The sequence below is a fragment of the Bufo gargarizans genome, chromosome 1 (assembly GCF_014858855.1).
Source record: "Bufo gargarizans isolate SCDJY-AF-19 chromosome 1, ASM1485885v1, whole genome shotgun sequence".
Taxonomy (NCBI): Eukaryota; Metazoa; Chordata; class Amphibia; order Anura; family Bufonidae; genus Bufo; species Bufo gargarizans.
The window spans coordinates 733,924,942-733,943,971 of record NC_058080.1 but is presented as its reverse complement, the minus strand read 5'-3'; the positions used below and the strand labels follow the sequence as shown (position 1 = coordinate 733,943,971).

General features: G+C 46.4%; 1 protein-coding gene across 1 annotated transcript in view; it reads left to right on the top strand.

The window, feature by feature from the left end:
- LOC122937764 (C-type lectin domain family 10 member A-like) overlaps positions 1 to 19,030 on the top strand; it is a 57,542-nt gene that overhangs the window by 37,610 nt on the left and 902 nt on the right. The window contains exons 5-6 of the mRNA XM_044292797.1: positions 16,693 to 16,838; positions 17,585 to 17,679. Coding sequence (XP_044148732.1) covers positions 16,693 to 16,838; positions 17,585 to 17,679 — 241 coding nt within the window. The remainder of the gene's footprint in view (positions 1 to 16,692; positions 16,839 to 17,584; positions 17,680 to 19,030) is intronic.

The following is a 19,030-nucleotide window of genomic DNA, read 5'->3' as shown; positions in this document are numbered from 1 at the left end:
AGCGGCTGCTGATGTGCCTGTGCAGTGATGATACCAGATGTACAGCGGCTGCTGATGTGCCTGTGCAGTGATGATACCAGATGTACAGCGGCTGCTGATGTGCCTGTGCAGTGATGATACCAGATGTACAGCGGCTGCTGATGTGCCTGTGTAGTGATGATACCAGATGTACAGCGGCTGCTGATGTGCCTGTGCAGGGATGATACCAGATGTACAGCAGCTGCTGATGTGCCTGTGCAGTGATGATACCAGATGTACAGCAGCTGCTGATGTGCCTGTGCAGTGATGATATCAGAAGTACAGCGGCTGCTGATGCGCCTGTGCAGTGATGATACCAGATGAACAGCTGCTGCTGATGTGCCTGTGCAGTGATGATACCAGATGTACAGCAGCTGCTGATGTGCCTGTGCAGTGATGATACCAGATGTACAGCGGCTGCTGATGTGCCTGTGCAGTGATGATACCAGATGTACAGCGGCTGCTGATGTGCCTGTGCAGTGATGATACCAGATGTACAGCAGCTGCTGATGTGCCTGTGCAGTGATGATACCAGATGTACAGCGGCTGCTGATGTGCCTGTGCAGTGATGATACCAGATGTACAGCGGCTGCTGATGTGCCTGTGCAGTGATGATACCAGATGTACAGCGGCTGCTGATGTGCCTGTGCAGGGATGATACCAGATGAACAGCTGCTGCTGATGTGCCTGTGCAGTGATGATACCAGATGTACAGCAGCTGCTGATGTGCCTGTGCAGTGATGATACCAGATGTACAGCAGCTGCTGATGTGCCTGTGCAGTGATGATATCAGAAGTACAGCGGCTGCTGATGCGCCTGTGCAGTGATGATACCAGATGAACAGCTGCTGCTGATGTGCCTGTGCAGTGATGATACCAGATGTACAGCAGCTGCTGATGTGCCTGTGCAGTGATGATACCAGATGTACAGCGGCTGCTGATGTGCCTGTGCAGTGATGATACCAGATGTACAGCGGCTGCTGATGTGCCTGTGCAGTGATGATACCAGATGTACAGCGGCTGCTGATGTGCCTGTGCAGTGATGATACCAGATGTACAGCGGCTGCTGATGTGCCTGTGTAGTGATGATACCAGATGTACAGCGGCTGCTGATGTGCCTGTGCAGGGATGATACCAGATGAACAGCTGCTGCTGATGTGCCTGTGCAGTGATGATACCAGATGTACAGCAGCTGCTGATGTGCCTGTGCAGTGATGATACCAGATGTACAGCAGCTGCTGATGTGCCTGTGCAGTGATGATATCAGAAGTACAGCGGCTGCTGATGCGCCTGTGCAGTGATGATACCAGATGAACAGCTGCTGCTGATGTGCCTGTGCAGTGATGATACCAGATGTACAGCAGCTGCTGATGTGCCTGTGCAGTGATGATACCAGATGTACAGCGGCTGCTGATGTGCCTGTGCAGTGATGATACCAGATGTACAGCGGCTGCTGATGTGCCTGTGCAGTGATGATACCAGATGTACAGCGGCTGCTGATGTGCCTGTGCAGTGATGATACCAGATGTACAGCGGCTGCTGATGTGCCTGTGCAGTGATGATACCAGATGTACAGCGGCTGCTGATGTGCCTGTGCAGTGATGATACCAGATGTACAGCGGCTGCTGATGTGCCTGTGCAGTGATGATACCAGATGTACAGCGGCTGCTGATGTGCCTGTGCAGTGATGATACCAGATGTACAGCGGCTGCTGATGTGCCTGTGCAGTGATGATACCAGATGTACAGCGGCTGCTGATGTGCCTGTGCAGGGATGATACCAGATGGACAGCGGCTGCTGATGTGCCTGTGCAGTGATGATACCAGATGTACAGCGGCTGCTGATGTGCCTGTGCAGGGATGATACCAGATGTACAGCGGCTGCTGATGTGCCTGTGCAGTGATGATACCAGATGTACAGCGGCTGCTGATGCGCCTGTGCAGTGATGATACCAGATGTACAGCGGCTGCTGATGCGCCTGTGCAGTGATGATACCAGATGTACAGCGGCTGCTGATGTGCCTGTGCAGGGATGATACCAGATGAACAGCTGCTGCTGATGTGCCTGTGCAGTGATGATACCAGATGTACAGCGGCTGCTGATGTGCCTGTGCAGTGATGATACCAGATGAACAGCGGCTGCTGATGTGCCTGTGCAGTGATGATACCAGATGAACAGCTGCTGCTGATGTGCCTGTGCAGTGATGATACCAGATGGACAGCGGCTGCTGATGTGCCTGTGCAGTGATGATACCAGATGGACAGCGGCTGCTGATGTGCCTGTGCAGTGATGATACCAGATGAACAGCTGCTGTTGATGTGCCTGTGCAGTGATGATACCAGATGAACAGCTGCTGCTGATGTGCCTGTGCAGTGATGATACCAGATGGACAGTGGCTGCTGATGTGCCTGTGCAGTGATGATACCAGATGTACAGCGCCTGCTGATGTGCCTGTGCAGTGATGATACCAGATGTACAGCGGCTGCTGATGTGCCTGTGCAATGATGATACCAGATGTACAGCGGCTGCTGATGTGCCTGTGCAGTGATGATACCAGATGTACAGCGGCTGCTGATGTGCCTGTGCAGTGATGATACCAGATGTACAGCGGCTGCTGATGTGCCTGTGCAGTGATGATACCAGATGTACAGCGGCTGCTGATGTGCCTGTGCAGTGATGATACCAGATGTACAGCGGCTGCTGATGTGCCTGTGCAGTGATGATACCAGATGTACAGCGGCTGCTGATGTGCCTGTGCAGTGATGATACCAGATGTACAGCGGCTGCTGATGTGCCTGTGCAGTGATGATACCAGATGTACAGCGGCTGCTGATGTGCCTGTGCAGTGATGATACCAGATGTACAGCGGCTGCTGATGTGCCTGTGCAGTGATGATACCAGATGTACAGCGGCTGCTGATGTGCCTGTGCAGTGATGATACCAGATGTACAGCGGCTGCTGATGTGCCTGTGCAGTGATGATACCAGATGTACAGCGGCTGCTGATGTGCCTGTGCAGTGATGATACCAGATGTACAGCGGCTGCTGATGTGCCTGTGCAGTGATGATACCAGATGTACAGCGGCTGCTGATGTGCCTGTGCAGTGATGATACCAGATGTACAGCGGCTGCTGATGTGCCTGTGCAGTGATGATACCAGATGTACAGCGGCTGCTGATGTGCCTGTGCAGTGATGATACCAGATGTACAGCGGCTGCTGATGTGCCTGTGCAGTGATGATACCAGATGTACAGCGGCTGCTGATGTGCCTGTGCAGTGATGATACCAGATGTACAGCGGCTGCTGATGTGCCTGTGCAGTGATGATACCAGATGTACAGCGGCTGCTGATGTGCCTGTGCAGTGATGATACCAGATGGACAGCGGCTGCTGATGTGCCTGTGCAGTGATGATACCAGATGTACAGCGGCTGCTGATGTGCCTGTGCAGGGATGATACCAGATGTACAGCGGCTGCTGATGCGCCTGTGCAGTGATGATACCAGATCTACAGCGGCTGCTGATGCGCCTGTGCAGTGATGATACCAGATGTACAGCGGCTGCTGATGTGCCTGTGCAGTGATGATACCAGATGTACAGCGGCTGCTGATGTGCCTGTGCAGGGATGATACCAGATGAACAGCTGCTGCTGATGTGCCTGTGCAGTGATGATACCAGATGTACAGCGGCTGCTGATGTGCCTGTGCAGTGATGATACCAGATGAACAGCGGCTGCTGATGTGCCTGTGCAGTGATGATACCAGATGAACAGCTGCTGCTGATGTGCCTGTGCAGTGATGATACCAGATGGACAGTGGCTGCTGATGCGCCTGTGCAGTGATGATACCAGATGTACAGCGGCTGCTGATGTGCCTGTGCAGTGATGATACCAGATGAACAGCTGCTGCTGATGTGCCTGTGCAGTGATGATACCAGATGAACAGCTGCTGCTGATGTGCCTGTGCAGTGATGATACCAGATGGACAGTGGCTGCTGATGTGCCTGTGCAGTGATGATACCAGATGTACAGCGCCTGCTGATGTGCCTGTGCAGTGATGATACCAGATGTACAGCGGCTGCTGATGTGCCTGTGCAATGATGATACCAGATCAACAGCGGCTGCTGATGTGCCTGTGCAGTGATGATACCAGATGAACAGCTGCTGCTGATGTGCCTGTGCAGTGATGATACCAGATGGACAGTGGCTGCTGATGTGCCTGTGCAGTGATGATACCAGATGTACAGCGGCTGCTGATGTGCCTGTGCAGTGATGATACCAGATGTACAGCGGCTGCTGGTGTGCCTGTGCAATGATGATACCAGATGTACAGCGGCTGCTGATGTGCCTGTGCAGTGATGATACCAGAAGTACAGCTTCTGCTGATGTGCCTGTTCAGATTCTTAGATGTTACAGCTGACCACCTGCGCTGCTCATTGCCACAACATAGCTGAGAAATGCCAAATGAGATCATGTCCTCACATAACTGATGCTAGCGCTCTTCTGTGCTTGCTGGATTCATTAGTGCCACAACTGTAGTGGTGGTTATTGCACCATTGAACATACACTGACGAGCTAAAGGGTAACAATGTTTAGAACGTCTGACTTCCAGGCTCCATATCTCTCCATCCACTACAGCTTCAGTCGTGAGACTCCCGTCATTTTATAGACAATCCTTTCGGCTATCTCATACAGACAATGGACTTGCAGCTATCCAGCATATGATTAGTTCTGCAGATTCTTGTCATGTATCTGCATGGTTACTGTTCTGCTCCTGGTGGTGAACAATCTCTTTCTTCTTGTAGACTACAAATTACAACCTGTTCTCACATTCCCTAATAGCTCAGTGTGTTATTAGGTTGACGTATAGCAATCCCCACACACATGAGACGAGGCTCTATGTTGAATGTAAAACAAGAACTCTTTATTGAACACACAGCATTGACTTATATACACATGACATACTGAGGACATGACATAGCAGCCAATCCTGTACAGTTTAAACACAAAACTAACCCTATTCAACAAACACAATGGCATTGTCTGTGACACAATTAACAAACACAATGGCATTGTCTGTGACGCAATTAACAAACACAATGGCATTGTCTATGACGCAATTAACAAACACAATGGCATTGTCTATGACGCAATTAACAAACACAATGGCATTGTCTTTGACGCAATCAACAAAATACAATTACCAAAACACATTGGGCTCTGCCTGTGATACAATTACCAAACATAATGGGCTAACTTAATCACTCACAGACAGAAACCACACATTTTTCCCAAAACACAGAAAACACCTCTAAACCCCACATATCCCCATAATGTATGCATCCATGGATAGCTCTGATCTGGGTGAAAAACATATCCAAAAATCACCCAGATCCGAGCAGGGGTTCCCGAATTCCATGGCAGTCACATTTGGCCGGCCGCAAGCATAGCTTTTCTGCCCAAAACAGTTCCACAGATTTAAGCTGTGCGGCCGGTCTGTCTTCTCCTTCAAAATTAGTATGGGCCATAATCCTAAGGCAAGAGGCGGCTAAACAGCCCGCTCTAAAACCCAGTGGCGAGGTTATTTTCACATCAATCAATAGGCATCGGACAAGTGGTAGGGGAGATAGGAGTCACAGGCCCGAAGCATTTTTGAAAGACACACTGAGGGGAGAGGAGGGAAGGAGAGGGGTTTTAATCCTCTTCTTCCTCGACTTCCAGACCGTCCATGATGGACTAGTCTCTGAGCAGGCTGAGAACCAGCCTGTGGCAGTCCTGGACGGACATCCTCTCCCAGTTCATCACTAGGCATTTCCTGGAAAGCCACACAGCGTCCTTAAAACAGTTCATAAGGGGCCAGGCCTCCTGGATAGCCTTAACCGAATGGGTCCCATGGAATAATCCGTAAAGCATGGCGGTGTGCTTTAGTCTGCTCCTGCGTATAATGTCTATGAGTTCATTTTCCAGGGCCACCAACACGGCCTGCGCAAACAAGCACTGCCAAAAGAGGTGCAAAGGTGTTTCTTCCTGGATAGGGCACCTGAGGCAGACCTGGTGTTGCATAGTCCACGGGCATGCACGAAAATTCTTCAGGGACGGGCCTCCCTGAATGGCCATCCATGACAGGTCTTTGTGAACATTGGTTAGCCTGCTAGAAGCCACGTTCTTCCAAACAGTCTCAGCAGTGGCAGCAGGGAGCCCTGGAATAGACTCCATTAAGTCCTTTGCTCGGATCAGCTTGTGGATAGTCTCCTCACATGATAGCGCTGCCTATAATGAAAGCACTGAAAATGTATGAGGACCCACTGTGGTAACTAACTGGTTTGGCTTAGGGCTAGACCTAACATAGCACATAAGGCCGAAAAAAGACATTTGTCCATCCAGTTTGGCCTGTCATCCTGAAAGTTGATCCAGAGGAAAGCAAAAAAAAAAAAAAAATTGAAATGGAAATTAGAGGGGCACTCCTTATATGGGAACAGAAAGCGGTAATAAAGATAAAAATATTTATCTAAATTAAAATTTAATATAAATCACACGCATCACATATAATATTCATATGAAAATATACATCAATTGATGAGATAAAATAAACAGTGGGGTCCTAGTTGGACCTATTGCAGTAAAAAAGTTCAGGGGTTCATGGGACACTGCCCACAGTAGGAATCAGTCCCAACAAATCCACATACACCTAAATACAGTTTAAAAGGCGTGTCGTTAGATTAATTCAGTTGAGGTAAGGTTACCACACAATGTCCAGCTTCAGGCCTCCAGAGCAGGGAAATCGATGATAAAATCAAGTCCTGGAGGAAATAGCAGTAAGCGCTTCTTACCGTGAGCCTTCAGTAGTCTCGCTATAGTCGAGTGGAGTGTCAACCTAGCACAGCTGAACGCGGCGTCCTACGTGGTAAAGAGTCGAAGCGTGACGTCTCACGTGACTCACCAGCTGGAGCTGTAGTAGCTGTAGTAGCGTATATCTTTATGTTTACAAACACCACCTCAGATGCGAGACTGGTTCTGCGAATCACCCCGACCGGCGTTGTCACTGCTCGGTCACTTGTAGTATTGGGGGAAAAAAGACTCACTGTCCCAACTTGCCCAAAAAAAAACAACCCTGTGAGGTAGAAACCAATTTTCCCCACTTTAGGGGAATAACAAATTCCTTCCCGGCTCCAATCAGGCAATTGGACTAACTCCCTGGATCAACGACCCCTCTCTAGTAGCTATAGCCTGTAATATTATTACACTCCAGAAATACATCCAGGCCCCTCCTGAGCTCCTTTATTGTACTCACCATCACCACCTCCTCAGGCAGAGAGCTCCATAGTCTCACTGCTCTTACCGTAAAGAGTCCATAGTCTCACTGCTCTTACCGAAAAGAGCCCATAGTCTCACTGCTCTTACAGTATAGAGTCCATAGTCTCACTGCTCTTACAGTATAGAGTCCATAGTCTCACTGCTCTTACAGTATAGAGTCCATAGTCTCACTGCTCTTACAGTACAGAGTCCATAGTCTCACTGCTCTTACAGTAAAGAGTCCATAGTCTCACTGCTCTTACAGTACAGAGTCCATAGTCTCACTGCTCTTACAGTAAAGAGTCCATAGTCTCAGTGCTCTTACAGTATAGAGTCCATAGTCTCACTGCTCTTACAGTATAGAGTCCATAGTCTCACTGCTCTTACAGTAAAGAGTCCATAGTCTCTCTGCTCTTACAGTATAGAGTCCATAGTCTCGCTGCTCTTACAGTAAAGAGTCCATAGTCTCACTGCTCTTACAGTATAGAGTCCATAGTCTCACTGCTCTTACAGTATAGAGTCCATAGTCTCACTGCTCTTACAGTAAAGAGTCCATAGTCTCACTGCTCTTACCGAAAAGAGCCCATAGTCTCACTGCTCTTACAGTATAGAGTCCATAGTCTCACTGCTCTTACAGTACAGAGTCCATAGTCTCACTGCTCTTACAGTAAAGAGTCCATAGTCTCACTGCTCTTACAGTACAGAGTCCATAGTCTCACTGCGCTTACAGTATAGAGTCCATAGTCTCACGGGCTCTTACAGTTAAAGAGTCCATAGTCCTCACTGCTCCTTACAGTATAGAGTCCATAGTTCTCAACTGCGCTTACAGTAAAGAGTCCATAGTCTACTGCTCTTACAGATATAGTAGTCCATAGTCCTCACTGCTCTTACAGTATAAGAGTCATTCTAGTCTCACTGCTCTTACAGTAAAGAGTCCATAGTCTCAGTGCTCTTACAGTAAAGAGCCATAGTCTTCACTGCTCTTACAGTATAGAGTCATAGTCTCACTGCTCTTACAGTAAAGATTCCATAGTCCTCACTGCTCTTACAGTATAGAGTCATAGTCACTGCCTTATATAGAGTCCATAGTCTCACTGCTCTTACAGTAAATAGTCCATAGTCGTAGAGTCATAGTCTCACTGCTCTTACAGTAAGAGTCCATAGTCTCACTGCTCTTACAGTAGAGTCCATAGTCTCACTGCTCTTACAGTATAGAGTCCATAGTCTCACTGCTCTTACAGTAAGAGTCCATAGTCTCACTGCTCTTACAGTATAGAGTCCATAGTCTCACTGCTCTTACAGTATAGAGTCCATAGTCTCACTGCTCTTACAGTAAGAGTCCATAGTCTCACTGCTCTTACAGTAAGAGTCCATAGTCTCACTGCTCTTACAGTAGAGTCCATAGTCTCACTGCTCTTACAGTAAGAGTCCATAGTCTCACTGCTCTTACAGTAAAGTCCATAGTCTCACTGCTCTTACAGTAAGAGTCCATAGTCTCACTGCTCTTACAGTATAGAGTCCATAGTCTCACTGCTCTTACAGTAGAGTCCATAGTCTCACTGCTCTTACAGTAAAGTCCATAGTCTCACTGCTCTTACAGTATAGAGTCCATAGTCTCACTGCTCTTACAGTAAAGAGTCCATAGTCTCACTGCTCTTACAGTAAAGAGTCCATAGTCTCACTGCTCTTACAGTACTAGAGTCCATAGTCTCACTGCTCTTACAGTAATAGAGTCATAGTCTCACTGCTCTTACAGTAAGAGTCCATAGTCCTCACTGCTCTTACAGTAAGAGTCCATAGTCTCACTGCTCTTACAGTAAGAGTCCATAGTCTCACTGCTCTTACAGTATAGAGTCCATAGTCTCACTGCTCTTACAGTACAGAGTCCATAGTCTCACTGCTCTTACAGTATAGAGTCCATAGTCTCACTGCTCTTACAGTACAGAGTCCATAGTCTCACTGCTCTTACAGTAAAGAGTCCATAGTCTCACTGCTCTTACAGTAAAGAGTCCATAGTCTCACTGCTCTACAGTATAGAGTCATAGTCTCACTGTCTTACAGTAAAGAGTCCATAGTCTCACTGCTCTTACAGTATAGAGTCCATAGTCTCACTGCTCTTACAGTATAGAGGTCCATAGTCTCACTGCTCTTACAGTAAAGAGTCCATAGTCTCACTGCTCTTACAGTAAAGTCCATAGTCTCACTGCTCTTACAGTAAGAGTCCATAGTCTCACTGCTCTTACAGTAAGAGTCCATAGTCTCACTGCTCTTACAGTAAGAGTCCATAGTCTCACTGCTCTTACAGTATAAGTCCATAGTCTCACTGCTCTTACAGTAAGAGTCCATAGTCTCACTGCTCTTACAGTAAGAGTCCATAGTCTCACTGCTCTTACAGTATAGAGTCCATAGTCTCACTGCTCTTACAGTAAGAGTCCATAGTCTCACTGCTCTTACAGTAAAGAGTCCATAGTCTCACTGCTCTTACAGTAAAGTCCATAGTCTCACTGCTCTTACAGTATAGAGTCCATAGTCTCACTGCTCTTACAGTAAGAGTCCATAGTCTCACTGCTCTTACAGTATAGAGTCCATAGTCTCACTGCTCTTACAGTAGAGTCCATAGTCTCACTGCTCTTACAGTAGAGTCCATAGTCTCACTGCTCTTACAGTAAGAGTCCATAGTCTCACTGCTCTTACAGTATAGAGTCCTAGTCTCACTGCTCTTACAGTAAAGAGATCCATAGTCTCACTGCTCTTACAGTTAAGAGACCATAGTCTCACTGCTCTTACAGTATAGAGTCCATAGTCTCACTGCTCTTACGTATAGAGTCCATAGTTCACCGCTCTTACAGTAAAGAGTCCATAGTCTCACTGCTCTTACAGTACAGAGTCCATAGTCTCACTGCTCTTACAGTATAAGAGTCCATAGTCTCACTGCTCTTACAGTAAGAGTCCATAGTCTCACTGCTCTTACATGTATAGAGTCCATAGTCTCACTGCTCTTACAGTATAGAGTCCATAGTCTCACTGCTCTTACAGTAATAGAGTCATAGTCTCACTGCTCTTACAGTATAGAGTCCATAGTCTCACTGCTCTTACAGTACAGAGTCCATAGTCTCACCTGCTCTTACAGTAAAGAGTCCATAGTCTCACTGCTCTTACAGTAAAGAGTCCATAGTCTCACTGCTCTACAGTATAGAGTCCATAGTCTCACTGCTCTTACCGTACAGAGTCCATAGTCTCACTGCTCTTACAGTATAGAGTCCATCAGTCTCACTGCTCTTACAGTACAGAGTCCATAGTCTCACTGCTCTTACAGTAAAGAGTCCATAGTCTCACTGCTCTTACAGTATAGAGTCCATAGTCTCACTGCTCTTACAGTATAGAGTCCATAGTCTCACTGCTCTTACAGTAAGAGTCCATAGTCTCACTGCTCTTACAGTAAGAGTCCATAGTCTCACTGCTCTTACAGTAGAGTCCATAGTCTCACTGCTCTTACAGTAAAGAGTCCATAGTCTCACTGCTCTTACAGTAGAGTCCATAGTCTCACTGCTCTTACAGTAGAGTCCATAGTCTCACTGCTCTTACAGTATAGAGTCCATAGTCTCACTGCTCTTACAGTATAGAGTCCATAGTCTCACTGCTCTTACAGTATAAGTCCATAGTCTCACTGCTCTTACAGTAAAGAGTCCATAGTCTCACTGCTCTTACAGTATAGAGTCCATAGTCTCACTGCTCTTACAGTAAAGAGTCCATAGTCTCACTGCTCTTACAGTACAGAGTCCATAGTCTCACTGCTCTTACAGTAAGAGTCCATAGTCTCACTGCTCTTACAGTAAAGAGTCCATAGTCTCACTGCTCTTACAGTAAAGAGTCCATAGTCTCACTGCTCTTACCGTAAAGAATCCTCTTCTATGTTTGTATACAAACCTTCTTTCCTCCAGACGCAGAGGATGTCCCCTCCTCACAGTCACAGTCCTGGGGATAAATAGAATATGGGAGTGATCTCTGTACTGACCCCTGATATATTTATATATACCGTAGTAATTAGATCTCCACTCAGTCGTCTTTTTTATAAAGTGAATAACCCTAATGTTGATAATCTTTCAGGGTACTGTAGTTGCCCCATTCCAGTTATTACTTTAGTTGCCCTCCTCTGGACCCTCTCCAGCTCTGCTATGTCGGCCTTGTTCACAGGAGCCCAGAACTGTACACAGTCCTCCATGTGTGGTCTGACTAGTGATGTGTAAAGTGGTAGGACTATGCTCTTATCACCGCCATCTATGCCCCTTTTGATGCAACCCATTATCTTATTGGGCTTGGCAGCAGCTGCCTGACATTGGTTTTACTGCTTAGTTTGCTGTTTATTAAAATTCCTAGGTCCTTTTCCATGTCAGTGTTACCGAGTGTTTTACCATTTAGTATGTATGGGTGACTTGCATTATTCCTTCCCATGTGCATAACCTTACATTTGTCAGTGTCCTCTGTAGTATATATATATAGTGTACTGTCCTCTGTAGTATATATATATACAGTATACTGTCCTCTGTAGTATATATATATACAGTATACTGTCCTCTTCAGTGTTAATTGTTTTACACAGTTTAGTGTCATCTGCGAAAATTGATACTTTACTATGCAAGCCTTGTACAAGATCATTAATAAATATATTGAAGAGAATAGGGCCCAATACTGACCCCTGTGGTACACCACTATTGACAGTGACTCCTCCAGTACTGACCCCTGTGGTACCCCACTAGTGACATTGACTCCTCCAGTACTGACCCCTGAGGTACTCCACTAGTGACAGTGACCCCTCCAGTACTGACCCCTGTGGTACCCCACTAGTGACATTGACTCCTCCAGTACTGACCCCTGAGGTACTCCACTAGTGACAGTGACCCCTCCAGTACTGACCCCTGAGGTACACCACTAGTGACAGTGACCCCTCCAGTACTGACCCCTGAGGTACCCCACTAGTGACATTGACTCCTCTAATACTGACCCCTGAGGTACTCCACTAGTGACAGTGACCCCTCCAGTACTGATCCCTGAGGCACTCCACTAGTGACAGTGACTCCTCTAATACTGACCCCTGAGGTACCCCACTAGTGACAGTGACCCCTCCAGTACTGACCCCTGAGGTACCCCACTAGTGACAGTGACCCCTCCAGTACTGACCCCTGAGGTACCCCACTGGTGACAGTGACCCCTCCAGTAATGACCCCTGAGGTACCCCACTAGTGACAGTGACCCCTCCAGTACTGACCCCTGAGGTACTCCACTAGTGACAGTGACCCAATCTGAGTGTGTACCGGTAATAACCACCCTCTGTTTTCTATCCCTCAGCCAGTTACTTACCCACATACAGACGTTTTCTCCCAGTCTGAGCATTCTCATTTTATATACTAACCCTTTATGTGGTACAGTGTCAGATGCTTTGGAGAAGTCCAGATACACGACATCCATTGATTCTCCGCTGTTAAGTCTAGAACTTACCTCCTCATAGAAACTGATTAAATTAGTCTGACATGACCGATCCCTCATGAAGCCATGCTGATATGGCGTTATTTGCTTATTTCCGTTGAGATGCTCTAAGATAGCATCTCTCAGAAAACCTTCAGTTTACCAGATGTTACACTTACCGGCCTATACTATCCAGGCTCTGTTTTTGGACCCTTTTTAACCACTTCAGCCCCGCTAGCTAAAACCCCCTTAATGACCAGGCCACTTTTTACACTTCGGCACTACACTACTTTCACCGTTTATCGCTCGGTCATGCAACTTACCACCCAAATGAATTTTACCTCCTTTTCTTCTCACTAATAGAGCTTTCATTTGGTGGTATTTTATTGCTGCTGACATTTTAACTTTTTTTTGTTATTAATCGAAATGTAACGATTTTTTTGCAAAAAAAAGACATTTTTCACTTTCAGCTGTAAAATTTTGCAAAAAAAACGACATCCATATATAAATTTTTCACTAAATTCATAGTTCTACATGTCTTTGATAAAAAAAAATGTTTGGGCAAAAAAAAAAAATGGTTTGGGTAAAAGTTATAGCGTTTACAAACTATGGTACAAAAATGTGAATTTCCGCTTTTTGAAGCAGCTCTGACTTTCTGAGCACCTGTCATGTTTCCTGAGGTTCTACAATGCCCAGACAGTACAAACACCCCACAAATGACCCCATTTCGGAAAGTAGACACCCTAAGGTATTCGCTGATGGGCATAGTGAGTTCATAGAACTTTTTATTTTTTGTCACAAGTTAGCGGAAAATGATGATGATTTTTTATTTTTATTTTTTCCTTACAAAGTCTCATATTCCACTAACTTGCGACAAAAAATAAAAAATTCTAGGAACTCGCCATGCCCCTCACGGAATACCTTGGGGTGTCTTCTTTCCAAAATGGGGTCACTTGTGGGGTAGTTATACTGCCCTGGCAATTTAGGGGCCCAAATGTGTGAGAAGAACTTTGCAATCAAAATGTGTAAAAAATGCCCGGTGAAATCCGAAAGGTGCACTTTAGAATGTGTGCCCCTTTGCCCACATTGGCTGCAAAAAAGTGTCACACATCTGGTATCGCCGTACTCAGGAGAAGTTGGGGAATGTGTTTTGGGGTGTCATTTTACATATACCCATGCTGGGTGAGAGAAATATCTTGGCAAAAGACAACTTTTCCAATTTTTTTTATACAAAGTTGGCATTTGACCAAGATATTTTTCTCACCCAGCATGGGTATATGTAAAATGACACCCAAAACACATTCCCCAACTTCTCCTGAGTACGGTGATACCACATGTGTGACACTTTTTTTTGCAGCCTAGGTGGGCAAAGGGGCACATATTCCAAAGTGCACCTTTCGGATTTCGCAGGCCATTTTTTACACATTTTGATTGCAAAGTTCTTCTCATACATTTGGGCCCCTAAATTGCCAGGGCAGTATAACTACCCCACAAGTGACCCCATTTTGGAAAGAAGACACCCCAAGGTATTCAATGAGGGGCATGGCGAGTTCATAGAAATTATTTTTTTTTTTGCATAAGTTAGCGGAAATTGATTTTTTTTTTGTTTTTCTCTCACAAAGTCTCACTTTCCGCTAACTTAGGACAAAAATTTCAATCTTTCATGGACTCAATATGCGCCTCACGGAATACGTTGGGGTGTCTTCTTTCCGAAATGGGGTCACATGTGGGGTATTTATACTGCCCTGTCTTTTTAGGGGCCCTAAAGCGTGAGAAGAAGTCTGGAATATAAATGTCTAAAAATGTTTATTTATTTGGATTCCGTGAGGGGCACGGTGAGTTCATGGGAGATTTTATTTTTTGACACAAGTTAGTGGAATATGAGACTTAATAAGAAAAAACAAACAAAAAAATATATATATTTCCGCTAACTTGGGCCAAAAAAATGTCTGAATGGAGCCTTACAGCGGGGGGGGGGGGGGGGTGATCAATGACAGGGGAGTGATCAATGACAGGGGGGGTGATCACCCATATAGACTCCCTGATCACCCCCCTGTCATTGATCACCCCCCCCCCCCTGTAAGGCTCCATTCAGACGTCCGTATGATTTTTACGGATCCATGGATACATGGATCGGATCCGCAAAACACATGCGGACGTCTGAATGAGCCTAACAGGGGGGTGATCAATGACAGGGGGTGATCAGGGAGTGTATATGGGTGATCACCCGCCTGTCATTGATCACCCCCCTGTAAGGCTCCATTCAGACGTCCGCATGTGTTTTGCGGATCCGATCCATGTATCCGTGGATCCGTAAAAGTCATACGGACGTCTGAACGGAGCCTGACAGGGGGGTGATCAATGACAGGGGGGTGATCAGGGAGTTTATATGGGGTGATCATGGGTGATCAGGGGTTTATAAGGGGTTAATAAGTGACGGGGGGGGGGTGTAGTGTAGTGTGGTGTTTGGTGCGACTGTACTGAGCTGCCTGTGTCCTCTGGTGGTCGATCCTAACAAAAGGGACCACCAGAGGACCAGGTAGCAGGTATATTAGACGCTGTTATCAAAAAAAATCAGGGTTAAAAAAATCAGATCTCCAGCCTACCAGCGAGCGATCGCCGCTGGCAGGCTGGAGATCCACTCGCTTACCTTCCGTTCCTGTGAGCGCGCGCGCCTGTGTGCGCGCATTCACAGGAAATCCCGGCCCTCGCGAGATGACGCATATATGCGTGGTCGTGCGCAGGGCTGCCGCCTCCGGACCGCACATCTGCGTTAGGCGGTCCGGAGGCGGTTAAATATTGCCACCACATTTGCTATGCGCCAATCCTGTGGAACACTCCCTGTCAGTATAGAGTCTGCAAATATCAGAAATAAGGGTCTGGCTATGACATTACTTAATTTCCTTAGGATATGGGGGTGTATGCCATCTGGTCCTGGCGATTTGTCTATTTTAATCTTTTTAAGTCGCTGTTGTACTTCTTTCTGCGTCAGATAGGACACGTTTAATGGGGAATTTATTTTTACATTCTGCATGTCATCTGGCAGTTTATTTTCCTCAGTGAATACAGTGGAGAAAAAAATATTTAACAGCTTTGCTTTCTCCTCGTCGCTCTCTGCGACTTCCCCCTCATTACTCTGTAAAGGGCCGACACCTTCAGATTTATACTTTTTAACAGCAGGACGTTATCCCTGCAGTCCCTGGGTATTCATCTTTTAAGCCCTATACAGGGATCTGTCCTTTGCTGCATGGGTGCCACCAGGTTGCTACCTCTTAGTCCCAGTGTAGTAGGCAGCTGACCTGCAAGGTCAGAGACACCAGTGCAAAGCACTGCGAGATCAGGGCTGAGATCAGGGCAGGCAGAGTTCAAAACAATCCAAGGTCAAGGTAGGCAGCAGATGGTCAATACAATAAACAGGCAGCATAGAATCAGAATTAGTATATGGGCAGACAAACGGAAATCCACATCACGATGGAAAATAGCAAGCAAGGTGTCTAAAATAGCCCAAGGTGACCAGCCATTGGCTGGCATAGACTGACGTAATTGAGTACTACCCCATTAAGAGTCAGGAGATACGCACCTTATGGGGAAGGTAAGAGGTCTTGCACCCTGGTCCTGGCTCTGGTCTCCAACATTGGAATATGACAACCCTCCCTGCTACTGGAAGGTAGAGGAAAGGTAGCGGGGACTGGCCGGTAGGATAGGCGAGTGACACAGTCCCATGCCTACCCCGGACAGCAGGATGGCGGCAGGCACAAAGCGCCCTAGAGACAGTATGGCTATGAATGAGCTGGGATGAAACTGCTAAAATACTGCTGGTGATTTAGCATTATATGTCCAAAAAATGGTGGTGTGCATCTTCAAGTGTCTTACATCTGTGTGCGCGGTAGAGAGATAACGTCCATCCCATTGTATATATTTCAGATATTTGCCCAGAAAATTGGATTCTGCTGGGTAGAAAATGTCTACTCATCACAGATGAAAAAAGAAGTTGGACGGAATGTGATGAGTTTTGTAAAAGTAGAGACTCTAACCTTATTGTTGTCCAGTGGGATGATCTGACACTTAAGGTACAGCCCAATGATCTGATGAGGGTTTTACTTCTGAGCCATATGATGTTAGTAGAGTGAACCCGTTTCTTTAAGAAGACATTCGTCACTTGGTTGCCTCCATCTCTCCCATAGACATTATTGTCTCCCCTTCATGGCATCTGTTATAAGAATTGGATGGGGTACTGTCTTTCCTTACGGAGAGTGCCTTAATCAGCATGAAGAGTCTTATAGGCTAACATGCTCCTCTGGAATTCTGGGAAGAAAAGGATACAAAGGAGCCCTTAACAAGCTCTGCCTCTAATGCCACCAGATGTAAGGCAGCCATCCTATAAGTTAATGTTCGATCCTATAAATAGGAATAGGACATTAAATAAGCCAGCACCTCATCTGCAGACAGATGTTTCGGGTGATTGCCCCTCATCAGTGCAGATCAGAGAGGACTGGCTTAACTGGGTGAGAGGCCTGTCAGGATTTGGGGGGTATTATCTCTCCTTTTGAATCTCTCATCTCTTTTTGTAGTTAAGCCAGTCCTCTCTGCTCTGCACTGATGAGGGGCAATCACCCCAAAACAGCTGTCTGCAGAAGAGGTTCTGGCTTATTTATTATCCAAGTCAAATCTTAAGGCCTTGAACATTCATTTATAGGATAGCTGCCTTACATCTGGTGGCATCAGAGGCAGAGCTTCCTAAGAGCTCATTTGCATCCCTTCTTCCTTGTTATAAGACTGACGCACTCCTTGATTTACAATGTATTCATATTTCCAGGTCTTTTTGTCTAATAAAACTGAAGATTCCTGGGTCGGGAAGGAATTTACATATAAAGAGAACAAGCAAAGCTGGGAATGGCCAAAGCAGTACTGGTGAGTCTGACAATGCTCTTGTCACACGTAATGGGGAGGGGACAACACAAGAAAATACACAGAAGGAAATAAACCAGAGTCTAGACCTCAAAGCTAAGGAAGAGGGATGGTGACCTCCTAGGAATCCCTAGACCTATCCCTGACTCCTGCCAGTATGAGTAGACCCTGAAGGTGGAAATACTCATACACCGGAACCTAGGCCATGGAGACCCTGGAAATCCCTAGGAACGGTGTCAGGGAATGAGACTACTGGTTCTTTCCCAGGTGAAGGACCCAGCGTCTCCCTGAGGCCAAGAAACACAACACACAAGTGTCGCAACAAAATGCACATCAAAAGCACTTATCTTTAAAGAGGGAATGGAGAAGCCGTGATTCACAGGAACAACACACCAGCTCAACAAACACCAAGCGGGAAATATCAACTGCATGGTAAGCAGTGGAAGAGTGAACTAAATAGAGGCTCAATAATTACCACAAGCTGCACCTGACAAGAGGTGTGGTCATCACTAAACAACAAACTGCAAGGTGAGAACAGAGATTGTCAGATAACCTCACGTGCTGCCAATCTCCCCAATTCTCACCTCTGTCATGGGAGAGGCAGTGACAGCTGTATTGTCTATCACAACAAGCTCCAATGGTAGATACCTTCTAAGACAAGGCCTTATATTGGACATCATGTCATCTCCTTGCATTTACTTCACTACATACCAATGCAGTATTTTCTATATCCAAGGGCTCATGGTGTCCTCCCAGGGGGAACGTCTTAAAGGGGGCACCAGAACACAATGTGCTATGTAATATATATTAGCCCAAATAGATAGTAAGAAAGGGGAGAAATGATAATAGGAAGAGAGGAGAAGGGGAAGAGGTGAGAGGACAGGAGAAAAGAAGAAAGGAGGAGAATGGAGGTTATGAGAGGAAATTAGAGAGGACAGGATAGGAGCAAAAGAGGGGAGGAAAGGATAGTGGAAAGGAGGAGTGGAAGGGAGAGAGGAGGATAAGATAGAGAGAAGGGAGGAGGAGAAGATGACAGGAAAAAAGAGGAGAGTAGAGTAAAGGAGGAGAGTAGAGACGAGAGGATAAGAGGGGGGAGAGAAAGGGAAGATAAAAGAAGAGGAGAGAAGAAAGAAGAGGAAGCAACGAGAAGTGATAAGAGAAAGGGAGAGAAGAAGATGATAGGGAAGGAGGAGAAGAGAAAAGAAGACGGGAGTGGTGGTAATAAGTGGAAAGGTGACAGAAGAGGATAGAAGGAAATGAGGGGAGGAGAAGGGCAGAAAAAAGAAGAGAAGAGGAAGGGAGGAGAGTGAAGGTGATGAGAGGAAAAGAGAGAGAAGGGGAGGAAGAGAAGAGG